The sequence below is a fragment of the Brassica napus genome, chromosome A6 (assembly GCF_020379485.1).
Source record: "Brassica napus cultivar Da-Ae chromosome A6, Da-Ae, whole genome shotgun sequence".
NCBI classification, from domain to species: domain Eukaryota; kingdom Viridiplantae; phylum Streptophyta; class Magnoliopsida; order Brassicales; family Brassicaceae; genus Brassica; species Brassica napus.
The window spans coordinates 15,459,732-15,486,635 of record NC_063439.1 but is presented as its reverse complement, the minus strand read 5'-3'; the positions used below and the strand labels follow the sequence as shown (position 1 = coordinate 15,486,635).

General features: G+C 37.0%; 2 protein-coding genes and 2 long non-coding RNA genes across 5 annotated transcripts; 3 read left to right on the top strand and 1 right to left on the bottom strand.

Annotated features, from left to right (window-relative positions):
• Nucleotides 1-263: 263 nt before the first annotated feature.
• Nucleotides 264-10,392, top strand: LOC106410151 (brefeldin A-inhibited guanine nucleotide-exchange protein 5-like). Of its 2 annotated transcripts, none has more exons than XM_013850639.3 (33): nucleotides 264-578; nucleotides 848-896; nucleotides 1,007-1,247; nucleotides 1,400-1,521; nucleotides 1,595-1,653; nucleotides 1,770-1,827; nucleotides 1,903-1,987; nucleotides 2,090-2,284; nucleotides 2,695-2,753; nucleotides 2,962-3,031; nucleotides 3,116-3,184; nucleotides 3,565-3,687; nucleotides 3,767-3,820; nucleotides 3,911-3,999; nucleotides 4,092-4,188; nucleotides 4,284-4,382; nucleotides 4,521-4,715; nucleotides 4,789-4,899; nucleotides 4,969-5,153; nucleotides 5,308-5,928; nucleotides 6,073-6,490; nucleotides 6,815-7,054; nucleotides 7,164-7,287; nucleotides 7,394-7,542; nucleotides 7,761-8,117; nucleotides 8,308-8,474; nucleotides 8,545-8,777; nucleotides 8,864-9,030; nucleotides 9,147-9,257; nucleotides 9,355-9,491; nucleotides 9,569-9,824; nucleotides 9,915-10,010; nucleotides 10,105-10,392. In XM_013850639.3, the coding sequence occupies exons 1-33, from the start codon at nucleotides 476-478 to the stop codon at nucleotides 10,168-10,170; spliced, it is 5,205 nt and encodes a 1,734-aa protein (XP_013706093.1). In that variant the 5' UTR covers nucleotides 264-475; the 3' UTR covers nucleotides 10,171-10,392. The 2 variants fall into 2 exon arrangements, with proteins under 2 accessions (XP_013706093.1, XP_013706092.1); XM_013850638.3 differs by having other exon boundaries at nucleotides 265-578; nucleotides 9,144-9,257.
• Nucleotides 10,393-11,039: 647 nt separating this feature from the next.
• LOC106409929 lies at nucleotides 11,040-13,008 on the top strand. Its single transcript, XR_001282212.3, has 3 exons — nucleotides 11,040-12,439; nucleotides 12,601-12,708; nucleotides 12,770-13,008. It is a non-coding gene; the product is annotated as an uncharacterized LOC106409929 (long non-coding RNA).
• Nucleotides 13,009-13,016: 8 nt separating this feature from the next.
• On the bottom strand, nucleotides 13,017-14,826 carry LOC106411283. The gene is made up of 3 exons (XM_013852018.3): nucleotides 14,637-14,826; nucleotides 13,402-14,547; nucleotides 13,017-13,337 (listed from the first exon to the last, which is right to left on the bottom strand). The coding sequence occupies exons 2-3, from the start codon at nucleotides 14,528-14,530 to the stop codon at nucleotides 13,153-13,155; spliced, it is 1,314 nt and encodes a 437-aa protein (XP_013707472.1). The 5' UTR covers nucleotides 14,531-14,547; nucleotides 14,637-14,826; the 3' UTR covers nucleotides 13,017-13,152.
• A 179-nt stretch (nucleotides 14,827-15,005) lies between these two features.
• On the top strand, nucleotides 15,006-16,033 carry LOC111205028. Its single transcript, XR_002657419.2, has 2 exons — nucleotides 15,006-15,538; nucleotides 15,607-16,033. It is a non-coding gene; the product is annotated as an uncharacterized LOC111205028 (long non-coding RNA).
• The last annotated feature ends 10,871 nt before the right edge of the window (nucleotides 16,034-26,904 follow it).

Here is a 26,904-nt window from a genome sequence, read left to right as displayed (position 1 = left end):
AAGCTTTGTTTCTATTCTTTAAACCTAAAAAACTTTAGGTCTTCTACATACATTATTTTACGATGATCAATAAATTTAAAATTGTATCCGAAAAAAAAAATTTGGAATACACTTTTAGGTTTGACTTAATATTTGAGTTGGTTTTATCAATTCTTCGAACTAAAAAATTAGTAAACAATTACAGCCTAAGTTATTAAACAAAAGACAAAGAAACCGGAATAAATAAAGCTTAAAAATCCCGGTTCAAATGGGTGACATAGGAAATGGTTATTTAAAGAGGAAAAAGAGAAAATAGATCTATAGCTAGTGGCTCGTTTCGCTGCTTCAGATCTCTCTTCGATCAAAGCCTCTTCGGTCAATGGAATAAAGCAAAAACCAGAGAGCGCAGGCATTTTCTCTCTCGATTCCCTCGTAACTGCAACGATCTATCTCTATTTCGTTCGATCGAGTGTTTGATTGTTCACGAAATTTTGATATGGCGGCGGGTGGATTTGTGAGCCGAGCGTTCGAGACGATGCTCAAGGAATCTGGGGGCAAGAAGTTTCCTGATCTCCAGAAAGCCATTCAAGCCTATCAAGGTCAGATCTCCTTTTTTTTTTTATAAAAAGAAAATTGATTATCTGCTAGATGTTAGGCCTTAGATCAACTTCTCGCTTATAGTTTGTATCTGTGAACGGTGGACAAAGATGCGAATTGGGCAACGTGTTATTTGTTAAGTTTACAAGAACGTTCTAGTCAGGAGAAGTGTGGTCTATTACTACCAGCTGAGGTGTCAATTGATCTGTATAGTTCCTCTTAAACAAGTTTCTTTTGCTAACTTGTTTAGCTCCCATTTGTGATTTTACAGATGGTTCCAAGGTTGTTACACAGGCTGCATCCTCGAGCATAGATGAGAGGTAATGACCAGACCAGCGTTCCATTTTCTTCTAGTTTGTTGCCCTTTACCCATCTTTCAGGAGTGGTCTATTTCTAAGTTACTACCATTATATTTTATTTTCATCTTCAGATCACAAGCTGAAGGTGAAGGTGCAAAAACTGGAGGAGAAGCAGATGAACCGCAAAAAGTCCCGAGTGGTGAAGTGGCCGAGCAGGCCAGCCAGTCAAAAAGCGGGACTATCAACATTTCCTTAGCAAATGCTGGACACACATTAGGGGGAGCTGAAGTGGAGCTTGTTCTGAAGCCTCTACGCCTTGCATTTGAGACAAAGAACTTGAAGATTTTTGATGCTGCTTTGGACTGTCTTCATGTATGTCTTTGTTTTCTTTTTTCTTTGAGCATCCCTGGTTGTTTGCTCCATTAAAAATTGCTTTTCTAAGATTCCTGTAGTTCTGTAGTGTATCTCCAGTCCTTCTATTGATGTTATGTAAATGTTCTTTTCTCTTTATTTGTTGCAAGCAGAAACTCATTGCCTACGATCATTTGGAGGGTGATCCGGGTTTGGATGGCGGGAAGAATTCTGCACCTTTCACCGAAATTCTAAACATGGTTTGCAGCTGTATTGATAATTCATCGCCAGATAGGTATGTGCCTCTCTGTTTCCAAAGCTTCTTGAGATTGGCCACACCAGTTCTTAAAGCTGAAAAATTTATGCAGCACTGTACTTCAAGTGCTGAAGGTTCTTCTTACAGCTGTTGCTTCAGGAAAGTTCAAAGGTGAGCCTCTGATGTAGAAAAAGCTATGTTTGTAACTCTTAGATATATGATCCGGTTTCCTTATTTATTGTTCTTGCAATATCAAATTAGATGACTATAATATGTTTTGATCGCAGTACACGGGGAACCATTGCTGGGAGTTATTCGAGTTTGCTATAATATTGCTCTAAACAGGTATACTTTCTCTCCTTTTATCTGAGTTTTTTCATCACTCCGGTTGCAATCACTAAATGCAGTATTTACATGTAGCAAGAGCCCAATAAACCAAGCAACATCTAAAGCAATGTTGACTCAGATGATAAGCATTGTATTCCGGAGAATGGAGACTGACATTGTAAGGAATTTGAATTTCTCAGTGTTGCGTTTGTTTTATTGATTGAGTGAAAACATAGTAACTGTTGTATGGATGCGCTGATAATTGAATGTACAATTTTAGGTTTCCTCATCATCTTCAGTTTCTCAGGAAGAACATGTTTCAGGCGACAGTTCAAGCCTTAAAACTGAAGAAATTATTGCAGCTGACCAAAGTGAGAAAGAAATGACATTAGGCGATGCACTCACTCAAGCAAAAGACACAACTCTGGCTTCTGTTGAAGAGTTGCATACCCTTGTGGGCGGTGCTGATATTAAGGTTGGTCTTGAACTTATATCTCGAACTTTTCTCAGTTGCCGTGACGGAAATACAGATGTTTCTTCCAAAAAAGGAATCTTGAAAAAGTTTTTTTTTTTTAAAAAAATCCTAGTAAAAGAGAAATGCATATGTTTTGTAGCGTTTTTTATATACCGAGTTGTTTCGTTGGATAAGTAGAGATATTTGGTAGTCACTTGTCTTCGCACGCTCGCTCATTATATAGTTTTATGACGTATGCATCTCATATGGTCTATATAGAATCTCCTGGCTGAATTTTGTAAGAAATTATAATTTTGTGAGTCTGGAAGAAATTCTCGAGGATTGTTTCTTCAGTCTTCCTGAGTAGATAGAAAACTCTTGTATATTGTTGTTGGTTTTTGCGGAGATGAAGTTCTTAATTCTTTGATCAGGGTTTAGAAGCCGCCCTTGACAAAGCTGTGCATCTTGAAGATGGCAAGAAGATAAAACGGTATTGTTCATGCCACTCTGCACAATATTTGAATTTAAGTTTTTCCTAAACAAGTTACGCACATGCATGTCTTACACCTATAATCTTGCTTGTGACCGAACATACATTATGCCCATACTCACCTGTAACGATTAGGAAATAATGGGTTCGACTTGTTTGCTCTTTGTAAAACCCATGCCTTCTTATTCAATTCATGTTAATTCCGTAGGGGCATCGAGCTAGAGAGCATGAGTATTGGACAGCGTGATGCATTGCTAGTTTTCCGTACCCTTTGCAAGGTTGGATTTTTGAGGTTCCATCTCTCTATCCTTGACTATCTATTTGTGGTGCTTCTGTGACATATTTTCCAAATTTTGTATCAGATGGGCATGAAAGAAGATAGTGACGAAGTCACAACCAAGACCCGTATATTGTCTCTTGAACTTCTTCAGGTAAACTTAGTTACATTATCTTGTAACTTTATAACTAAAGGCATTACATGACACTAGAGCATCATATAAACTTTATTATTTTGTAGTCAAATAGAGCTGTAAGACATGATTGTCCTTTCTATGAACTCTCTGTTGCTTTCTGCCTAAATATCTGAGGCATGCCTTGTGTTATAGGTTGTATTTACACTCAAAACAGTTGCTGTCCATCTTCATAACTTTAATGTTGTGCAAGGCCTATATTTACCTCTTTTCTTATGCTGAGTTTCTGAAAACATAGAAGGATTGATGACATTGTTATTAATGTTGCATTGCACTGAATGTTCCTTTTGTTTGTTAAGTTTGACCAACTTTTCTGCAACACATACGTTTGCAATACGCAGGGTATGCTAGAAGGAGTTAGTCATTCGTTTACGAAGAACTTTCACTTTATTGATTCGGTGAAAGCGTACCTCTCATATGCATTGTTACGAGCTTCAGTTTCCCAGTCTTCTGTCATATTTCAGGTTTGATTTTCCAATTCATGTAGATGTTTGAGGATTCACTTTAGAATGTTGTATCTAACTAGGATTTATCTTCTGACAGTATGCATCTGGTATATTCTCCGTGCTTTTACTTCGGTTCAGAGATAGTTTAAAAGTAAGCATGTGATGTCTCCTGTTTTGAATTTCTTCTTTGCGATGATTGTTACCTTTTACCATATTTTCTGATCCTAAATCTTATTTTTAGGGTGAAATTGGTATCTTTTTCCCCATCATCGTCTTACGATCATTAGATAACTCAGAGTGTCCCAATGACCAAAAGATGGGTGTTCTTAGGTAAAGTGTTATTCTGCTCTGTATTATCTCTTAAACGAGTGTACTATCTCTTTTTCTGTGAATTTTTTTGTGAATTTTTGTTTTTTTTGCAGGATGCTTGAAAAAGTCTGTAAAGATCCTCAGATGCTTGTTGATGTCTATGTAAACTATGATTGTGATCTAGAGGCCCCGAACTTGTTTGAACGCATGGTGTGTTCCATTTTCTTCTTGTTTATATAACTACTGTACGTCAGCAATGTGACTGATAGTTAGGGCTCATATTGCATCTTTTTCTTTTCTTCTAGGTAACAACACTCTCCAAAATTGCTCAAGGTACTCAAAGTGCTGATCCCAATCCTGCCATGGCTTCGCAGACAGCTTCAGTTAAAGGTTCATCCCTTCAGGTAGGCGTCATGTCACGTTTGCTTTACCTGCACCCATAAATAAATTACTTAAATTGCTATTAATTTATTTATTTGATCTGGTTCCTTGTGAAGTATTCAATAATCAATTAGGGGAACCGTTTTCTTAAAATTTTCCAGTGCCTGGTGAACGTTCTTAAATCACTTGTTGATTGGGAGAAAATAAGGAAAGAGGCAGAAAATAGTACAAGACATGTAAACGAGGACTCTGATTCTGCTAGGGAGCCAATTGAAACCAAAAGCAGGGAAGATGTGCCAAGCAACTTTGAGAAGGCTAAAGCTCATAAATCCACAATGGAGGCGGCTATCTCCGAGGTTATTATTGTTTAACATCCTGATGGTTGTCACTATAGTCACATTACTAACGCATTGGTAATTATTTTTGCAGTTCAACAGGAATTCAGTGAAGGGTATAGAATACCTAATAGCAAACAAGTTGGTCGAAAGGAATCCTGCTTCAGTTGCTCAGTTTCTAAGAAGTACTTCGACTTTAAAGAAGGTGTAACAGTCGTATTGTGCAGAATTTATGTTCAGTATTTATAGGTGGGATAACCATTCTTATGTGTAGGTCATGATTGGCGATTACCTGGGCCAACACGAGGAGTTTCCTCTTGCTGTTATGCATGCCTATGTTGATTCAATGAAATTTTCAGAAATGAAGTTTCATACAGCTATTCGTGAATTTCTCAAAGGTTTCAGACTTCCTGGAGAGGCTCAAAAAATTGATCGCATTATGGAAAAGTTTGCAGAGAGGTATGATATGTTCTCCTTAGATCATCTTTTGAATGGAATACAAATATTAAGCTTGTTATTTATTACTTGAACTGAAAATATACATTTGTCTATATTATCTTTTTTTTCCCCATTGATAGCTAACATTTTCTTTTCCACTGTTTCCTTCGATTAGATATTGCGCAGACAATCCGGGTCTTTTCAAGAATGCAGATACTGCCTATGTTCTAGCCTATGCAGTTATCATGTTAAATACAGATGCGCATAATCCAATGGTTTGGCCTAAAATGTCAAAATCTGATTTTATACGTATGAATGCTACAACTGATCCCGAAGATTGTGCTCCAACTGAACTTCTCGAAGAGATATATGATTCTATTGTAAAAGAAGAGATAAAACTCAAAGATGATGACAGCAGCATAAGGAAAATCAACAGTCAAAGGCCAGGAGGAGAAGGTGGTCTTGTCAGTATTCTTAATCTGGGTTTGCCAAAACGAATATCAGCAGCCGATGCTAAGTCTGAGACTGAGGATATTGTTAGGAAAACACAGGAAATTTTCCGAAAGGATGGAGTGAAAAGAGGAGTCTTCCACACTGTAGAGCAAGTGGACATAATAAGGCCCATGGTTGAAGCTGTTGGCTGGCCTCTGCTTGCTGCTTTCTCCGTTACAATGGAAGTAGGTGATAACAAACCAAGAATTCTTCTCTGCATGGAAGGATTTAAAGCTGGCATACATATTGCTTTTGTTCTTGGAATGGATACAATGCGCTATGCCTTTCTAACATCGCTTGTCAGGTAAACCTGCAACACTTATTTCATACTGCCTTTTATGTTTCAGTGTGGAGCATTTATTTAGGTTTCGCTGTGTATTGGCTATTTATTTATGTAAACTACAGAAATCTGTGGCATATTGATTATTTTTCGTCAAACTGTCCATAGGTTCACGTTCTTGCATGCTCCGAAAGAAATGAGGAGCAAAAATGTTGAAGCATTGAGGATATTACTGGCTCTGTGTGACTCAGAACCTGATACCCTTCAAGATACCTGGAATGCAGTTCTAGAATGTGTTTCTCGGCTTGAATTCATTGTTTCTACTCCTGGGATTACTGCAACAGTAATGCACGGATCAAACCAGATATCCAGGGATGGGGTTGTTCAATCATTGAAGGAATTAGCGGGAAGACCGGCTGAACAAGTTTTTGTAAACAGTGTGAAGCTGCCCAGCGAATCTGTTGTGGAATTCTTTACTGCTTTATGTGGTGTTTCAGCGGAAGAACTGAAACAGTCTCCTGCCCGGGTTTTCAGCTTGCAGAAACTCGTTGAGATCAGTTACTACAATATAGCTCGTATTCGAATGGTACTCTTCTGATAGTCTTCTAATCTACTTGGTGCATGGTTACATATGATAGGTGACAACACATACCCAATCTTTGCAGCTCATGCAACTTGAAAGTATGGATACGCTAAGCATGAGCAGCCTTCACCATAACATAATCAAAAAGTCGTGGAAAATATGTTAATGTTGCTCTCTGTTCTGTTATAACTTTGGGTTATCTCTAATTTTTGGTGTCTGTTATAAAACTGTTTCCTGACTCTCTTGTCTAAGTAATGTTGTAGTGTGATAGATTATGTATCTTAGGCTAATATGACTTAATTTGTGTTTGCTTTTGTGACATACCAGGTCTGGGCAAGAATATGGTCTGTCCTTGCAGAACATTTCGTATCTGCTGGTAGCCATCATGATGAAAAGATTGCAATGTATGCCATAGATTCTCTTAGACAGCTCGGGATGAAGTATTTGGAGCGTGCTGAGCTCACCAATTTTACCTTTCAAAATGATATTCTCAAACCGTTCGTTATTATCATGCGGAATACTCAAAGTCAGACCATAAGAAGCCTAATTGTTGACTGCATCGTTCAGGTTGCATGCTGGTCTTTGCTAATTTGAATATTAATATTTTTCCTTTGTTTTTGTTACTCAGTTGTATGCAGCCCTTTTTTCATCACCTAATCATTCTTCTTTCTTGTAGATGATCAAATCTAAAGTTGGAAGTATAAAATCGGGTTGGAGGAGTGTTTTTATGATATTTACAGCAGCTGCAGATGACGATGTTGAATCCATAGTTGAAAAATCATTTGAGAATGTGGAGCAAGGTAACAAACTGTCCACAAAAACTCTTGAACTTATATCATAGTTTGAGTGTATTTTCTCACTTCATTGTTTGGATAAAAGTTTTTTAACCACTAGTTTTGTTTGCAGTTATTCTGGAACACTTTGACCAGGTGATCGGTGACTGCTTCATGGATTGCGTCAACTGTCTCATCCGGTTTGCCAATAACAAAGCTTCAGACAGGATAAGCCTGAAAGCTATTGCCCTTCTCAGAATATGCGAGGATCGGCTTGCAGAGGTATGATTTCAAGCTAAATGTAGCTTTAACATTTCAGCATGTAACTCTTCCATTATAACTTTCGTCATTATATCCCACACTCCTTTCCGTTCGTATCTACTTTTTGCTCTGTCTTCAAATTCCCTCATATTTCTCAGTCTTCAGATTCCCTCACTTTCTTGTAAGTTCTCCCTCTGGAACTACATTTGCTCATTTGTCTAGCGTATGATGATGCTCAGGGACTTATACCGGGTGGTGTTCTCAAGCCTGTCAATACCAATGAGGATGAAACTTTTGATGTGACAGAGCATTACTGGTATCCGATGCTTGCTGGTTTATCTGATCTCACGTCAGATTTTAGACCTGAAGTTAGAAACTGCGCTCTGGAGGTGTTGTTTGATTTGCTGAATGAAAGAGGCAAAAAGTTCTCCACGCCTTTCTGGGAGAGCATCTTCCATCGCATCTTGTTTCCAATTTTTGATCATGTGAGTCATGCTGGAAAGGACGGCTTAGTATCGTCGGGGGATGTTCAATTTCGTGAAACAAGCATTCATTCCCTTCAGCTTCTCTGTAATCTCTTTAATACATTCTACAAGGTACTTTAATTTGTTCTCTCTGTGCGCATCCAATCCATTATTTATCAATTAACTTTCACACCTGTTGCAGTATATGTCATGTTTATCGCAGGAAACCGTACAGAAAATGTTTTTTTTTCTTAACATGCAAAGTTAGAACATATTATTGCGTGCTGCAAATTTGACCATTGGATTTTCACCTTTGGAGCAGGAAGTTTGTTTTATGCTGCCTCCACTTTTAAGCTTGCTCCTAGACTGTGCGAAGAAATCAGATCAGACAGTTGTTTCAATTTCATTAGGAGCACTGGTTCACCTTATAGAGGTTGGAGGTCACCAATTTAGTGAGGGCGACTGGGATATGCTCTTGAAAAGCATAAGGTCACCATCTTTCATCACAACAATTTTCATCTCCAAATGTTGCTATCTAACTTTTTCTTTCGGTTTCTAGAGATGCATCATACACAACTCAACCGCTGGAGCTATTAAATGATTTGGGTTTTGACAATCCGAATAAGAACCTGGTTGTGACTGGAGATATAGAGGCTGATGCCACTGATTCTCCCCGAGTTGATCATAATCCGGATGAGAATGGGAAAGGCTCCGCCCAGGCATCTCCAAGGGTTGGCATTCATGGAGCTTCTCAAGAATCTGGGATACAGCCCAAGGATGATGGTTCTGAAGGTTTCCTCTTAAACTTTTTAGCATGGTTGAAAGACGATTAGATTTATGCAACGCCATGTTTTTGACTTTGATGTTCCCTCCTGAAGGTCGTCCATCGTCATCTGGAAGGTCACAAAAGGAAGGGGATGATCCGATTATCCAGCGGAGTCAGACTTTTGGCCAAAGATTTATGGACAATCTCTTTCTCAGGAATCTCACATCTCAACCAAAGAGCTCTGCTGCAGAGGTGTCTGTACCCTCTTCTCCACATAAGGTAATTATACGAGCACACACCTTGGCTGGCTTGTCATGCACAGTTCTCTTGTTTCTCCGAGTAATGTGATAAACAGAGGAATATTCATCAAAAATTACTACTTCCTCCTGCAGCAGGTGGATCCTGCAGAGCCAGACAACAGAGAAGAAGAGAGCCCAGCTCTTGGAACTATTAGAGGCAAATGCATCACACAATTACTACTACTTGGTGCTATCAACAGTATCCAGGTGTTAAAATGTCTTCTCTACTTAGCTATATGCTGTATGGTCTTAGGGCACACATTCTTATTATTGCATATTTCTGTGTTTGATGTTAATTCTGCAGAAAAAATACTGGAGTAATTTGAAAACAGCACAGAAGATTGCGATCATGGACATCTTATTCTCTTTCATAGAATTCGCTGCTTCCTACAATTCATATTCTAACCTTAGAACACGAATGATTCACATTTCCGCGGAAAGGTTAGGAACAAAAACAAAACCTTTGGACTGAGTTATAGTTATAATCGCATCTTCCAACAATTCGTTTAATACTATAGGCCACCTCTAAACCTTCTCCGACAAGAGCTGGAAGGAACCAACATATATATGGATGTCTTACATAAGACTACAACTGGGCTTGGGGATGCTGCATCCGACACGGAAGATAAACTCGAAGGTGCAGCTGAAGGAAAGCTGGTGTCGTTCTGTGAACAGGTGCTGAAAGAAACATCTGATCTCCAGTCCTCTTTGGGGGAGTCTACGAACATGGATGTTCACCGGGTACTTGAGCTACGTTCTCCCGTGATTGTCAAGGTAATATAATAATAATACATCGCTGAGATTTTATATAATAAAATAAACTACGATAGAAAAAAATAATTTGCTGATGCCATCTTGTTCCAGGTTCTGGAAGGAATGTGCTTCATGAACAACAAAATATTCAGGAAACACATGAGAGAGTTCTACCCTCTGCTCACGAGGCTTGTTTGCTGTGAACAGGCAAGTTCCACTTTGATTAAACATGTTCTAGTCTCATCTAGACAAAAGGTTGTTATAATCAGTAAAGTTTTTTTTTTTAATTTTCTGTTTGCAGATGGACATACGAGGTGCATTAGCCAACCTTTTCACAGCACAATTGAAGCCTCTTTTGCAACAGTAAATGATCGAAGCCTGTGAAATTGTGACAAAGCATACTTGCTTTCCAGAGTTTGGGTTATTGTTTTTTTTTTCTTCTCTTTTCTACATTGGAGTGGTTCTTCTCTTGATTACAGATGATGCTTGTTCCTGACATGTCGATTGTACTTAGACCGTATCAGCTGTTTTTGAGATTCTTATGCACGCAAACTTAAAAACTTTTATGATATATTGGGTTGACTCTTAATTTTCTGTTGCTGTTAGACTCCGTCCACTTGCGTATCCGTAAGACTTTTTCTTTCGCTTCTTACACATTGTGGATTTCGTTGCTATCAACATTTACTATCCTTCTCGATTTCAATTTATGCACTTTTTGATAACTTGATTAATGTGTTATTAGATTACTACCTGGACCTTATCTGTAGATAGGACTAAAATGTGAAGTTTGTTAATGGTCTAAGTCAAAACAAAAGAAAAGTTTTGAAAAATGAAATCATAAGAGCACCCCCATTGAGGGTTTATGGGGGAGTTCACACAAAAATCAAAAAAAAAAAATAATAAAATAATTCAATCCTATGAACCCCTCTCTCCTAAAGCTCTTTTGGCTGAATCCCTTTCTCCTAAAATTCATCACTGTAGCGCGGACCCCATGTGTCGTAGCGGTCCGTGATTGGTCTAGTTTTTTTTTTTTTTTTTTTTTAGAAAAAACCAGAAAGAAAAAGAAAAAAAATTTAATAATAAAAAACTGAAAAGATGAACCCCAAGAGGGGGTTCATTGATGTGGATGCTCTAAGTATTGTTAAGCGCAAACAGCATTCTTTTGTTACGTTTTTAAAATTCATATTCCACAAAAGTAAAAAGGCATTTCTATCGTCAGGGCAGAGAAGCGCAAAAGTTGCATTTGAAACAAGCAAGGCCCTGTGACAAAAAAAAAAAGAAACAAGCAAGGCCTTATTTAGTTCCTTATTGTAAAAAGTATGATATATATGCATACGATCGATATATGCCTTTTGTTTTCCAAGACTTTAATCCATGTTACATTAAGAGTCCTAATTTTATGAATCATGGTTCTTCGAAGATTCAATATTAAATTGTCCCTGTGACTGAAACCAATGTTCAAAAAATCGTTAAAAGATATTAGACGATTTATCGGGCATTTATATCAGGTTTTTGAATGTTTGGACCAATTTTCTTAAAAATCATTCTATAAAAATTATTTTCCTTTTTAAATGTTCAATTGGCCGTTTAGACGCCGCCGCCTCAACCGATTTCTAGAACAAGAAGTACAGTACTTTTTTTTTCATTTTACCACATTACAATCATGATAAAATAAAGGAAATAATAGCCTCATGAGTTGGTCTAGCGATTACAGGTTTGATTTGTTTTGGTGTGGTCCACACTACTTCAGACTCATTTAACGCTCTTGCTGTCTTAGTTTTTAAAGAGGCTAATATACAGTAACCATTAGGTTAACTCTTCTAATATAGTGTGGTCGGTCACCAAAATCTTTCAATATAAGTAAAAGTTAACTCTTCTAGGTTGCTCACATGCAAACTTTAGTTTCACCGGCTAGTCTAAACCGCAACTTTGGCATGATTTTTGCTTTTCGTTTGTTGGAGGTGGATTCCATTCAAAACAGGTCCACTAAAAAATACAGAATCCCACAAAGCTGCTAGGCCTAGCTTGAAAAAGGCATGCCTAACAACTGTACAAATTACACATGTGACATGACATTGTTGATCAAACGCCTGAAGGAGAAGCACCTCAGAAGAAGGGGATCCGCATACCTGACCTCCAAAGAGAAACTTAGAGAGTGAAGACCTCATATCATCATTGAAGTCTGATCTTAGATCTTCGGAGTCTTTTCCCAAACCCTCTTCATTTTCATTAGAATTTGCATTGTATTTGTAACCCTAACCACTTTTGTAATCATTTTATAGGCACAACTTAGATATATTGAAATAATCTGGTCCATATGTCCCTATATCCTGAAGATTTACCGCATTCTAGGAGTAACCTAAAACTTTTCATTTACTAGTAGCATAATCCGTTTCCCAGTGCACAACCAAAGTTTTTTGGTGCACAACCAAAGTTCAACTCTAAACGGCTTGATCTGTTTAACTTGTACCGAGAGGTGGTTTGATTTTGATCAACCCAGACAGCATTATGGTGAGCTAATGAGAGTATTTTCAGGTTGTAACACGTGGAGTCCACGTAGGGAATGGGATCAACTGGAAAGGACAAGTTTTCTCAAAAGATGGCGGAACCACACTCAAAAACAGAATGACTGTAAAGTATGATTTGATTTCTAGTTGAAAGTCTTTGTTTTAAAAGAGGTTTTATATATGGCAGGGAGTGGGCAATACGCTGAAAAGACACTAAGAGACATATAGTGGAGTATGAGTATGCTCATGATGATGTATGTAGATAGTGAATGTTCCTTACTATGTCGCAGGTACATTAAGAATGTGGTTGAAGCAGTAGCACGGCAGGTGACTGGGTGAACTGTGGAGAATGGGCTCAGTTCAGATGTGACAGAAGGCCAGGCCTTGGCGCCTTCAAGGTAAAGCAAACAAGCAAGCCACTCAATGGCCTGTGTGTGTACTGACTGTTTATCATGACAGGATTACGCGAAAGCGGATGGATTCGAATGTGTGCCCAAACTGTAGCGTCTGTAATTACAGGAACAAGTCGCAGAAGACCTCTAATGGCTTACTTGTCCCTTAGCTTCACGTTTCTTCTTTCATTGTACCTTTTCTTTTTAAAATGATTGATTCCTCCTCCTCTTACGATCTTTTTTTGCAATGCATGTTTCATTCTAATTATTATCATATATATATATATATATATATATAAATTTGTTGAATGAAAGACGGTAAAGAATCCATAATTAAATTAACCAATTGCTAAAAGTTTCATAAGTTGTAGAAAGAAACAATTGCTATCTACGTACATGTACAATTAAAAGATATATCATCACACGAGTTGTTTATAATGCGAATGGAGATTACTGACGTAGACCTGCGTAGAGGTCATTGAGCGCAGTGTACAATGGTTGAGCCGCTTTGGGTTGATCCACCATCCCAAGTAGAATGTCAGATGTGCTTAGGTATGGATCGCCATAGAAGTTAACATTTGTGTCCCTTCTCGTCGTCACCACATTGCCTTCAAGGGATACTCCCACAAAAGCCCCTGTTAGACAAAAATAATTCAAATAATCCTGTAATATTATCTAAAACAATATAAAAGAATAAACCTTTGCAACGGCTGTAAGTATAGCAGAGGCCAGAGCCTCTATCACCAGCGCGGAGGTCAGCCTCCAAGACTCTCCCTAGAGGTCCTGCAGCTGCACTGCACCCTGCGCCTAGAGAGAAGTGCATTCTGCTGCAGAAGGTCTTGACAGCTTTCAAGTCATGCAGCACTATAATGAAGTCCATCAACTCACCCCCAACCAGAGCACCCCATCCTAGACCTAGCGAGAGTAGGGCAGATGGAGCAGACCATGACCCGTCTGATCTCCGAGAGATAACCAGACCAGTGCCGAGATTGTAGGAGAGAAAGGCCCCAGCTTTAGCGACAGTGAGGATGGCCAAACCGTGAGCTCGACGAAGAAGGGCAAGAGGGATGGATTTCTCAGGGTCAGATCTAGCAACCTGGGAGTAGCCTCTCAAGGTATTAGAAGCCTTGTAGATCTCATCTTCCATGGAAAGACCAATGGGGAGATTCAACCAGCCTCTTGCACAGGTCCAATCAACAACATCATGCTTTGCAACCTGAACAGCATTACTAATAGAGTTAATGAGGACACCTTGCAAAGGATCAAGCCTCTCGTAGCAGGAATCACAGACTCTCTGGGGGTTCCTTTGACGGAACCTGGTGGGCATCAAGCACCTTCCTCTGGAGCAGTTCCTACAGAATATCCCTCCGCAGAAGCGACAGTGATGCCTGCCGCAAGTGATGGCGGTGAAGGGAGAGGAGCAGTGCATGCAGGTAGTGGTGGAACTGTCGGGGAGCCAGTGAGGAGGTTCAGCTTCGAGCAAGTCCTTGTAAACACTGTAGTTGGGTTCAAGAAGAGGCGGGGCACTTGGTATGTAAACGGAGGAGCCAAGGAAGGAGACGTTCTGGTTGGAAGAAGAGGAAGAAGGTGGTTGTTTGTTGCTCCCGGTGACGATTGCTATCAACCCACTCAACACGTTCTTCAAGTTAACATCTACGTTTCCTTGATTTGGTTCAGCTGAATCGAATCCTTCATCCACGTAATCTTCTTCTGAGTCGTCCATGATGGGATAATTAGGCTCTATTTTTGACTCGACACACGAAGGATCTCCATATCCATCATCATCATCTTCATACTTGAATTTCATCTTTCCATTAAGACTAGCCATATGCACAAATCCAAATTCTGCAAAAATACAAAATCTCAAGAACCCTAGCTACCTTTGATTTCAATTAAACAACCAAAATCAACGGATCAATAGAGAGAATATAAACCTGTGCTTTGATCTCGATACAAGTAACTCACGTAACCCTATCTATCGATTCTCCGATTCAACAAGATAACCCACGCTCTATTTAATACTAATAAATATTATATATTTCGGTTTTCCTGTAACCAAGTCTTCTAGGATATTCTTATATTTGTGGGCCCAGGGGGCTTTACGTGTCCCTCTTTCTTTCTTTTTTCCTTGTTTTCTATTATCAAAAGTTATTCATAAAAATCCAGAGTTAATTAGCTTAAAATATATAAAAAGTAACAAATTTACTACCAACCTAAAACAATAAACAATAAAAGTACAAGAGTTTCTCTTGTATTCTCCCTCCCTCTCTCTCTAACAAAAATCTCTCGCATCTCTCTAAATTTCGAAGAAGAAACCCTAGCTCTAGTGCCGGAGGCCCTCCTCTTCCCTTGCTTTCCTTAATATTTTTTTTTGCTTCTCCCTCGATGCTTTCTTCCCGGCCGATATGCGGATGACTCTGGTTTGGTCGAGTTAAGCTGGAAACTCGCATCGTGTGGGTGATGGTCTAGCTCAAGCTTGCCTTGGAGGAGTGGCGAGGCTAGTGGAACGGTGGAAGAGGAAGAAGTCGGCTTTTAGGGTTCTGCTGAGCCAGATCTAGTTTTCTCTTTTTAGATCTCTGGCGAACCAAGCTCAGTATCGGCGCGTTGTCTGGCAAGACGACTCCTCCACCCTAGATCTTTGCTCCAACGAGGCGGTGAGGCAATCAGAGGAGAGGACCGATAACTTGTGTATAGAGGTTTGTCTTCTGGTTCTCAGAAACAACACGTACCAAAGGAGACGACGATGGAGTGGTCAACCGGAGAAGTCAACCTGCGGCGGTTCATGGTGGAGGTCTACATCCCAGCACCGGAAAGTGCTTTATGTTCTCTGCCGCCGGTTAGAGCTCCACACCTCTATTTATTGCAGTACAGGCCCGTGCTTGATTCTGAAACCCACTTTTTCAGTCGGACATCGTTGTCAGGTTTGAGGCTGAAGAACAGAGAGCTGAAAGCTGGTGGTGACGAAGCTGTTTTGGGTCTGCACCTTTGGTGTTGTTGCTCTTGGGCCAAGAACATCACTCCTATCATTAGGTCCCAAAAGCTTAGAGCTTTAATGACTTCCAGAATAGGTTTTGTCAGTACCGTTAGTAAGTGATTCTGCGCTAGAGGTCTAATTTAAGTGGTTTAAGAATCAAATCTTTCTGATTGTAGGAGGAGTTTGTGTTCAATGGGATGAAAGTTACAACATAGACATAGATTAGGTAGCGTTTGGTTCAAGTAGGGATCTTAGGTGTTACTAAATCTCTATGTTGTAAGTTTGGTTCAAATACTCTTGTGGTGGAAAATCTTGTATCCCTTCTTGGTAATATGAAGTTGATGTTGAGTAAAAGTACACAAGTAGCTGTAGTCTATGTTCGAAATTATGATAGGTGTGAATTGGAGGGTTGAGTTGGGTATATCGAATTAACAAAAAGTCAGAAATTAATTGGAGAGTATTTAGAGATTTTTCTTTTAAAGGTTTTATCTATATTTCGATCTATATATACAATGTTTGTAAAACTTATTTGCAAAATTTAAGCTGGTGTAGCGGTAGGCGTGCATTTTGTTTATTTTTGAGAAATTTGAACTTTTATTGTCTCTTTAGTACAAAATCAAATTTTATCACTTTTGGATTTTTACTATCTTTTTTGTAAACAAAAATTATATCCATTTATTTACAATGCAAAAAAATAAAAAAAAAGTATAAAACATGAAATAGTCAAGCATGTGCATATATGAAAAATATTTTTGGATTCAAAAAATATTTGGAATAGTAAGTTCAAAAATGGAGTAAAGGTGTTAGTATATCAGATCTACTATCTACGCCGAATTAAATTATGCAGTCTACTGAAGACACAATGATTTAACCAAGGTAGAATCCGCAATACAATGAAAACATTTCGATCTACTAAGGCAGAATAACAAATCTACGTTTCATTCTATGTTTTGTATTTTTGGTATATCATAGGACATAATAAATTTCTCATATCTTCTTTGGCAGAATATAATTTCTTCTCACTTTTCTTTTATCTATAATCTTGGTATCCTCTATCTATCACTTCATCTCTTTCTAATTTGGTAGAATGTAAGTTCTACAAGATTTGTAAACAAAATACGAAAATCTAAGAGAAAACAGTTACAAAATTTTCCTAAATCTATTACATTTTTTTATTTTCTTTTTTAAATATTGTTCCCTAAATTTGGGTCTTCTTCGTTGCCACAACGATTTGGAAATAACTCGTGGGGCTTCTTTTGTTTTCATAGTTCCTCCAAACTTTTGTCAATCTGTATATGGACATCTATGCTTCTTCTGGTTTTTGGAAATCGTCCAAAAGAAGTGGATGGAAATTTCTTGCTGATGAAGGAAAAAGAGGTAGATTACTTACTTTGACACAAGTAAAACCTTTGACAACCTAAGAGCTATGGTTTGTGAGGACTTTGGAATCGATGTAAACATGGTCAATATCGAGCTGAGTTACTTACCCTCTGATTTGATCATTGGCATCACACCACATGTTTTCATCACCAATGATCGACAACTCAATTTTTTTTACATATGTGAAGATCAAAGCTTCGACGTGGTTATGTGTGTGTATTCGATCTAAGGTCGAGACAAGCAATATCAAGGTCAATTTTAACTTGAATGAAGAAGCTACTGAGTCGCCTAACAGAGAGGAAGAACCTATGTCATATGAAGTTTCAGATGATATTGATGGTCAAACCGAGCTTGTAGAAGAAGATGTTAAGCTGGATGAAAGTGATGATGATAACAAGGGTAACAAAGATATGATCGACGGAAAGTGTGTCCGCTTTTCTCTAGTTGATGTTGTGAAGAAGGGTCAACATTTTATTAGCAAAAGAGATTTGAAGACAACAATGAAAATATGTGCAATGAAAAATAACTTCGTGTACAAGCTTGACAAATCAGATAAAAAAGTTTGGTACATTCGTTGTGCAGATGATGATTGCAGATGGTGTGTTTGTGCAGAGGGATTAACATGTTCTTCATATTTTATCATCAAAAAGTATCTACCTGATCATTCATGTGCTTCATCAACAAGAAACAATTATGTTCGGAAAAATTCATCAAAAACAGTTGGTACTCTCATTATGCATAAGTGTGAAAGTGTCAAGGAAGGGCCGAAACCTAATGATATCATCCAATTTATGTGTAATGATCATGGAGTTGAGATATCCTACTCTTTAGCATGTGAGGCACGTAAGTATGCAGTAAATGTTCTGAGAGGCATTCTGGAGAAAGGTTATGAAAATAGAAGAAGAAAGAGCAAAAGAAGACCAATGTGAAGCTAATCGTCCTTTATCAGCGAGAAGAAGCTACTTCCGAGCTTGAACAACTCCGATTGTAATCGGCGGAGATTACAAAGTGATTGTAATTGGTGGTTCTAAAAGAGGAAAGGCGAAAGAAGGAGGACAACGGAGAGATGTTACGACCAGTTAAAGCTCTCTGACAAACTTAGACAGGTCAGAGAAAGAGGGTGTTGGCGGCGAAAACGAAATCGCCTCTTTGATTGAGAAAGAAAGTCAAAGACGACGATAGGGTTCTACTTCTTCTTTTTTAACTTCTTAATTATTTCATTAAAGTAAAATGTTAATTTTATTAACTGTATTTTAAAGAAAATGACAAAACTGGATTTATACACAAATATTAGAGTTAGACGGCTAAAACTAGGGTTTATACACCAACACTTTTAGTTCCTTCTCTAAAGATCAATAATACAATACTCTTGATCTATTTTCCTATTTTTTCTACTTATTTATACATTTCTGTAGTACCACAAATGCACCTGCATAAATTTACCCTTACATTCATCATTGGCCACCCTAGAAGATGGGAGATCACCCTGTGTCATTGATTCTTTAAAAACCTGCAGAAGATGAGCTCGTCAAGGACCTGATCTGACAGCGTAGCCAGCGCAAAGTCGGTATCAAACTCAATATCATTCTCTTTGAGACGTTGAAGCTCGTCGGCTTCCTGAAGACCTCCTTCTGTGATTTCCGTCAAAAAGATATACGCGGTTACCTCTTGTAAATGGATTTCCACCGTTTCTTCCAGCTTCTTCCTCTCCCACTTGTCTTTCAAAGACCCTAGAAGACTATTGTACTCTTTCGCAAGGGCCCGACCTGCAGCTCAAGAAGCCCAAAGAATCTCCAAATTGCGATCAGAAATCAGTGCCTTGTTCTTCGCTGTCAGAGAAGTGACCTCCTGCATAGATTAAGACATTTTGAGACTTGTCATCCTCAACTTCTTGTTTGTCGCCTCAAGCTCAACAGCTCTCTCTAGATCTCTAACCCGAGCGACCTCCAGCTCAGCTCTCAACTTCTGGATCGTGAGTCTCCCTATCACAACCTCATCTTCACTTAATGCATCTGCAGACGTTACACCATCAAAGCTGCAAATTCGTTGTTTATGGAAGTCATTCGCAAGAATATGTAAAATAAATAAGTAATAATAAAAAAAATTCAACCGAAGGAAAAATAGTGAATAAACAGGAATGTACCTTAGCATAAATATTTATGTATTCACAGCGCTCGGACTTCAATACACAAAATCATTATGACTGGTGGCCAAAGGAATGAGGAGGAACACTATGTTCCTTAATATTCCTTAAATTTTTTACCATTCATGAGGAATAGATTTTCCTTTTCATTCCTCTTCATTCCTTTATTTGTAGAGAATTATAGAACAAATTAATTCCTCATTAGTTTTGATAAGGAACTATCATTCCTCATCATTCCTAAAATTTTGTTCCTACTCATTCCTTTCCTATCCGTTGCTATTGTTCCTATGATGGTTACCAGTCACACCATGATCAAATTCACGCTCGAGTAAGTATGTTGAATTTAGATTCAACAGTTGCGATATAGAGCAATTTAATGGTCCGTGAAGAAGATGGGGCTGGGTGAAGAAGACGAAGGCAAAGGCAGGCCAGGTATTATGATACACAACTACTTATTCTTTGGCATTTTTTTTAGGTTGGGTCTGATTAAAATTAGGTTTAAATTCAATTTAAAGCATGTTTAATAGTGATTTAATTGGTTACAATAAACCGATAATATTAAAATTTCTAGATAAATAGCTTTCAAACTATGTTTTGGTGGGGAAATATGTCTATAGCATTATTTGATGTACATATAAATTCAGGTCAAAAATTTGGGTGAATTTTTTTAATTCTATGATAGTTCTAAGGAAAAAAAGGTAATTTCCAATTGTTTTTGCATCCCAGAATAAACTGACTGGTCTTCTATTGAAGATTTCTCGATTGACATTTCAAGTTTGGATTTTGATGATTACTAGTAACTTACATTTTTTTATTTATAATTAATGTATGAATTCGTTAGGTAAATTTCAAGGAAGGGATATTCTCTTTTTTATGCTGGTCATACTGAATCTATAAAATAAGGTATCTCGAAAACTGTATTACAAATGAAAACAACATTCATGAAAGGATTAAACTTGTGACATATTTGAGTGAATCTGTCTACTTATTATTTTATTCGTTTTATGAAAAATGTCACTTTGAAAATTTTCACATATATTGAAAAAATGATTGAAATATATCTCTGTTTTTATAAATTATTTATTTAACCAATAGTATTTAAAATAAATTAATTATTCACAGGATTAATATGTTTTTAATTTATACTAAATTTAATAACTTTTTTTGTTTGATATTTGTCAGGTGACAATGATGCCTGCGACGGTGTGCGTGTGTCTTTGTTTCTACTAGGAGCAGCCAAAGCTCTAGATTCGTTGATGCCCATGTATCTATTTGAATGAGCTTGCAGAAGACATTGCAGAGGACAGTAAGTAAATCACGATGGAACAGTTCCACTTTTGTAATTGCCATCAGCTGATGATGTTGTCTAACACACACAGAGCCGGTCCTAGAGTTTGAAAGGCTGGATGCAAAAATAAAAATGTGGCCACTTCTTTAAAGAAAAAAAAACATAAAGAAATAACAGAAAGTAGAATTGTGACCACTGGGTGTCGAACCCTTATTCTGATGAAAATGTGACCAAGAGTTAACCACTACACTAAAGAAAACACGTACGAAATGAGGCCGAATTAAGTTAATAAAATACATGGCCGCAAGCTGGTGCTTTGTTGGCTTCATGCAAGGGCCGGCACTGAACACACATACCAAGTTGCAAGGTATGTTTCATTTATCAAACTCAACTCAAGGATTTCAGTATCTTTTTCTTACTTCCTCAGCTCTTAAAGTTTTATGGGTGTTGTTGTTAAAGTTATATGGGTATCACTACTGCTTACCATGAAGAAACACAAAGCATTCGACGTATTATGGTAAATTCAGGCATTCACAGGTCATACCCACAGCCCACTTATCCTTCTATTGTTGGTAAAATCTTTGAAAAAACATAATGTTGGTGTCAGTTGATATGAGTTTGCATTCCTCTCTCCCCAAACGCAGGGATACTACATTCTTTACGAGTGTCTTTGACGGCTTTGCTATGCAGCTTAATGCAAAGAAAATTTGGCAATGGTGTGGTCATTTTCTTAATGTTACCTCAGAAACCTATTTTTACTTCGACAACAAGAGAACTGCTGGCGACAGCTACCTCAAAGGGTAAGGTTCTTTGCATCAGCTGTCTATTATTCATGTATTCAAGCTAAAACTTTCAGTGCTGTTTTTTCTTTTGGCAAGATAATTTCAAAAAAAATAAAAGGTTTTGTAAGATAAGCTAAAACTTTCAGTACTGTTACATTGTGTTTTGTACAAGGTTTTGAGGAGTACTGGGAGTTCTCCCTCAACTGCTTCCAAATATGACAGTGTGAAGAAGATTAAGTTAGTGACACTATCTGAGCAAAATGCTTAGGTCCTTAATTCACCATCCCAGGTTAGACTTCATCTTAACAACACACTCATATTGTTTTAAATCTGCCTCTAAGAAACTAAATCAATCATAGACTGCATGGGATCCTCTGTACTGGGGAAGTTGTCAACATTGAAACATCATATGGGTGGTGATATGTATCATGCTCCAAGTGCTCCCGAGAACTTCAGCGGGGGTTCTCATCCTTCACGTGTGCAGCCTGCCATGATGAAAACATGGTTAGGTTGTAAGGTAAGCCAGGCTACGGTATTTTCCATTATCCCGTTCTAACAAGCCAGGCTATGGTATTTTCCATTATCCCGTTCTAACTGGTCCTAATGCACCTCTCATGGCCTTTACAGATAACAAATGGTCTCTGATTTTCACCACTATGTACCGGGTTGAGATGTCAGCTAATGATGCTTCTGATACTGCCATGTTCATTGCTTCTGATAGGTGCACTGACTGTTATAACTACAAGCAAATGCAAATGTTCTTGGAGATGATAACCTGACCATTCAACCCAATTTCTAAATTTCTTTTATAATTATCCCTAAACTCTTAATGTTTCCAGTACCTTTATATTATATATAGCGATCTTTACTTGGCTAGCAATATTTACTTGGAAAGCAAACAAAATTTGGTCATACAAACTGAGACTTGGACTGTAATAATTAGACTTCAACTGTAACATGTAATAATTCCTTGCGCAAGGAAGAATGCTACAACACACACGTCCATACCAACAGAGCACATGCATCATAATCATAACAAAGAAACATAAATCCCACAGCAATCAACGAATTTCAGAACTTAATATACAACAATTCACCCCTATATTTAAGTATAGGCATCAAACAAACAAAGTAATCTATATATCTATCTATCTATATATCTTATTATATAAAGAAGAGATTCTCTCCTTCCTCCTTCTGCCACGTCATCAATTCAATGATTCTCAGAGTGACATGTGTCCCATCTGTCCGATCTGCTGCGTTTCATTAACGATGGACCTTATGTTTGTTTAAGTGATACCGTAATTTTGTTTGTGACGAGTTTAACTTATTTGGGCTTTTACTGAAATTTAAAATTGGCCCATCTGTAGTTAGAGTTATCTTGGAAACTCCGATGTTTCATCGGCGTTTTTTCCATCAAAGTTCTTCATCTCAGAGTCCACAAAAATCTGGCAACGTTACGAAATCAGGTTCAATCGAAGCATCGTCTTTAATGAAACCATTAACTCTCTCATTCAATCTCTCCCACTATGTTTGATTTTAATCGTCCCTTCCTTCACCTCCATCGTACATCCCTAATTTCTTCAACTATAAATAGAGATGCAAAATACTCAGAATCTCACCAGATTCAACCCTACGACTTCCTTACACAAACAACCTTCAACAATGGCTTGACGGTTTATTACAGGGGGAATGCTTACGTCATCAACTCAGCCAAGTGGATCAAGACGGCGTAGCCTCGATCTTCTCTCTGAAAAAATAACTTGAGACGTTACGAGTTAGTCTGAATCGAAGCATTGTCTTCCCCTTCACTTCTTTTCTCATAATCTCCAGCTATTAAAAGGTAAGCCCTATCATGTTTCTTGACGAGATAGTGTTATGTGATTTACATTTGTAGAACTCTCCACTTGCTTCTCTAATAGCTATTGATTTGGTTTTAAATTCAGATCAAAATTGTTGACTTCCCAAGCAACGGAACTTCGTTCCTTCTTCCTCATGTCGACATCTACAGAGAAATCAGTTTCGTTCCACCTTCAGACTCTGAGACTTCCGGTGAGCCTGTTTGAATTTGCTACTTTTGCGTCTTTTATGTTAATCAATTCCATAGATCTCAATATTACTGTTTAGGCAACTATGATTTTTTTGCTGCAGAGAAGTGCATGTGAACTTGAAGATACTTGTGTAGCTGCATATCTCTGTAACTCGGTTTCAAGCCAGATAGTTCAGCTGTATATAGTTGAATCTTTCTGCAACTGGATAACCAAAATTGTTTTGTTCGTTTTTTTATGATTTAGTCACTATATGTGCAATATCTCTTTTCATATACATTATCCATTCACGTTACTTAATCCCCTAATCTATGGTTGATTCATTGAGGTTTTTTTCTTTTGTCAAAAGATCCATTGAGGTTTAGGATATGAGTTCACACACAAAATTCTAAATGAGATTGTGGAGAGAAAGTTTGGAAACACCGAGAGGCCAGAAAACAAAAACAAGAGAAAACACTAATAGATGGAGTAAGCTTCTTATAGTACACCACCTGTTGCTTTTTGTTTCATAGCTTCTAACAAAATACAGAAAAGGTTCCCAACAGAATGCATACAAGGGTAATACAAAAATACTAAGGTGTCTAATGGAGAATGCAGAAAATGGTAACAAAACATACTTGGGTGTCTAATAATTTCATGTGGAATTCCGTCAGTTTCCAGCTTCAAACCTACTCACGGATCCTCCGGTTACGGGTGCAGAAAAAGAGTTGATATTGAAAGATTGAATATTCTTGGAGAGCTATGCCTACACCCTAATTTGCAGATGGGTGATAACGAAATCAAAGTCATATAATTCATGTTTTCTTGATCATGTTAGCTTTTGAAATCATATTCTATACAATCTTGAAATGTTCCAAATTATCTTAATTGCATATGTTGAATATGTAAAGCTATTTAACTGTATTGGAAATGGTGAATACGAAAAAAAGAACCACATGAAAGACCTAACTCTATAAAAAAAACAACCACGTGAAAGAACTTCACTTCTAACTCTATAAAGCATCAATATTGTAGTGATGCCTTTAAGCATCAATATTCTCCAACAAACTACACATCAATTTATATAAAATATAAAATAAATAGTAAAATGGTGTAATGTTAAAAACTGTGTCATTAAATAAATACTTTAGTGGTTTTTTTACCGATCAAAATATGATTCATTTTATTTAACAATTATTCTTTTCTGATGTAGTTTTAGTAAAAGAGAAAGAGACAAATCATCTATCAATCTGTCATGCAATCTACTTAAATGCAGCAATTTTGAAGTGTAATCTTCTAAAATTCTATATAATTTTAAAAAATTTATGAAATTTTCATACCTTTCAATGTTTTATTACTTAAACCAAATATATTACCACAACACCAAATATTCATAAATAATTTAATAATTAATGTTACATTTAAAAACAAACCAACTATCATTTAAAGCATGATAAAAATAATAATATAACTTTTAATAACAAATAATAAAATATTAATTTAATTATACTAATTTATTGATATTATAAATATTTTCAAGGCTTTAATTTTATTTTAAAAAAAGATAAAAACTATGTAATCAATATAAATTTACAATATGTCATGTCATTAAAATATTAATTTTAATATATCTATATAAGTTGGTTTAAAATGAATATATAATTTTATTTATAGTTTTATAATTTACATATATGTGAATGAATTGAAAAGAACATGAAAAAATATTTATAATTTTTATATCATAAAATGAATATATAATTTTATTTATAGTTTTATAATTTATATATATGTGAATGAATTGAAAAGAACATGAAAAAATATTTATAATTTTTATATCATAAAAAAGCTCTGTATAATTAGCTAGCAACAATTAGCAGGCACATTACATGGAATATAAGATTATTTTTCTTTCGCACTAGCAGTAATTAGCAGGCATATTACGTGGACTGCGATATTATTTTTAAAAAAACAGCACTGACGGGTGACAGGTCTTAACATGGGCGGATCTAAAACTTATAATAATTGGGGACACATTTTAGTGAAGTATAAATCACATAAATCAAAATCATAATTTCGTGAAATTAAAAGAGTAAAGTTAAGATATCAGTGGGTGCATACATGAATTTATAACTGAGTTTCTCTTAGACTTTAAATAATTTTCTTTGTAAGGCAATTTCTTTTTAAAAAATTGTGGGTGCACATGCACCCTTAGTTGATCAAGTAGATTCGCCCATGCGGGATTACCATAGTTGTGCATAACGTCTGAAGGTTTGTAAGACAGTACTATTAACTTCGTAATCGCCTTTCAACGAGTGATAGGACAAAGCACTGGGGGACGGCTCAGACCTTAGACTGCAGTCTCTGTTCCGGTGTAGAGGAGGCCATTCATCATTTATATTTCCAGTGTGCTTATCCAGGGGCAATATGGAGCAACTTAATGGAGAGGCTCCTAGGTTTTGACTTTACAAAGGATTGGGACATGTTACTTGAGCGACCATCTCAATCAGAAGCAAGCTGTATTATTTTTTTTCTCCTATGTTACACATTTCAAAGTTTAATCTACCACATACGGAGAGAAAGTATCAGCAGGAAACATGGTGAGAACCCAAGTCCAAAAGAATCTCTGATCAAGATTATTGACAAGGAAGTGAGGAATAAATTCAGTGCACTCAGGAAAACATCGGACTACAACTATGATCTTGGCATCATCATCTGGTTTGGTACAAGATCGATAACACATGACACATCACTAAAAGAAGTATTTTAGCCAGTATTCTCATTTCAATTCAAAACTCTAGCTCAATATTGTACAGAAAAAAAAAATTTGGGTTTGAATTAATTTTACATTCTATTGAAAAAAGACAATACTATTAACTTGAAGATATAATAATGTTACGCATGAGAGAACTTGAGGGCGATAAAAAATGTTGGATTGGATTACCTAAGATGGAAAATAAATAAAATCCGAGCGGAAAATTGTTGGAAACGCATTAGTAAAATATATTAGACTTGATTGTTATCTGACAAAACAGAACACAAGAGCAACAATAATAGTCACCGATACAACTTTAAAAGTTTGTGTGGCACATGCTATTATTACAAGCAGATGACAAGATTTGTTTTCATAATTTGAGCACAATATCTACTCCGTCGATTTTAAATTCCTATTTCAAGTATCATAATAAATAAATTTAAACATGTTACGCATCTTCGGAAAATACCAATTCCAGAATATAAGCTATATACACTTTTAGAAATTTGTCACTCCATTATGGCTAACAATCAAATATTTTAGAATTACATATATTTCCATCTACAAAAAAACACAATTTTCAAGAATCCATAACTAAATCACACTGATCCGCCTAACATGCTCCAAACAAACTTAAAGTTAACCTAAAACACTAACATGAGAAATCACAAATAATATAACCAAAGTACCATATCCCGCGTGAAGCGCGGGCTTCCCCTAGTATATATATATATAAAAGAGTGTTTTGCTCTCTCCTGGTGAAGCCACGTCACTAAGTTGATGGCTGTGAGCGCGACACCTGTCAGTTTCATCAAAACGCACAGTTTCATTTAAACGAGGATACAATTAATTTGGT

What these genes read in the sequence shown, in the direction of transcription:
- LOC106411283 (XM_013852018.3), bottom strand. Translation starts at nt 14,530, where the DNA reads ATGGCTAGTCTTAATGGAAAGATGAAATTCAAGTATGAAGATGATGAT. An exon ending in TACTTACAGCCGTTGCAAAG is followed by an intron (nt 13,338 to 13,401) that starts GTTTATTCTTTT and finishes TTTGTCTAACAG; the next exon opens with GGGCTTTTGTGGGAGTATCC.
- LOC106410151 (XM_013850638.3), top strand. Translation starts at nt 476, where the DNA reads ATGGCGGCGGGTGGATTTGTGAGCCGAGCGTTCGAGACGATGCTCAAG. An exon ending in TATAATATTGCTCTAAACAG is followed by an intron (nt 1,828 to 1,902) that starts GTATACTTTCTC and finishes ATTTACATGTAG; the next exon opens with CAAGAGCCCAATAAACCAAG. An exon ending in TTAAAGGTTCATCCCTTCAG is followed by an intron (nt 4,383 to 4,520) that starts GTAGGCGTCATG and finishes AAAATTTTCCAG; the next exon opens with TGCCTGGTGAACGTTCTTAA.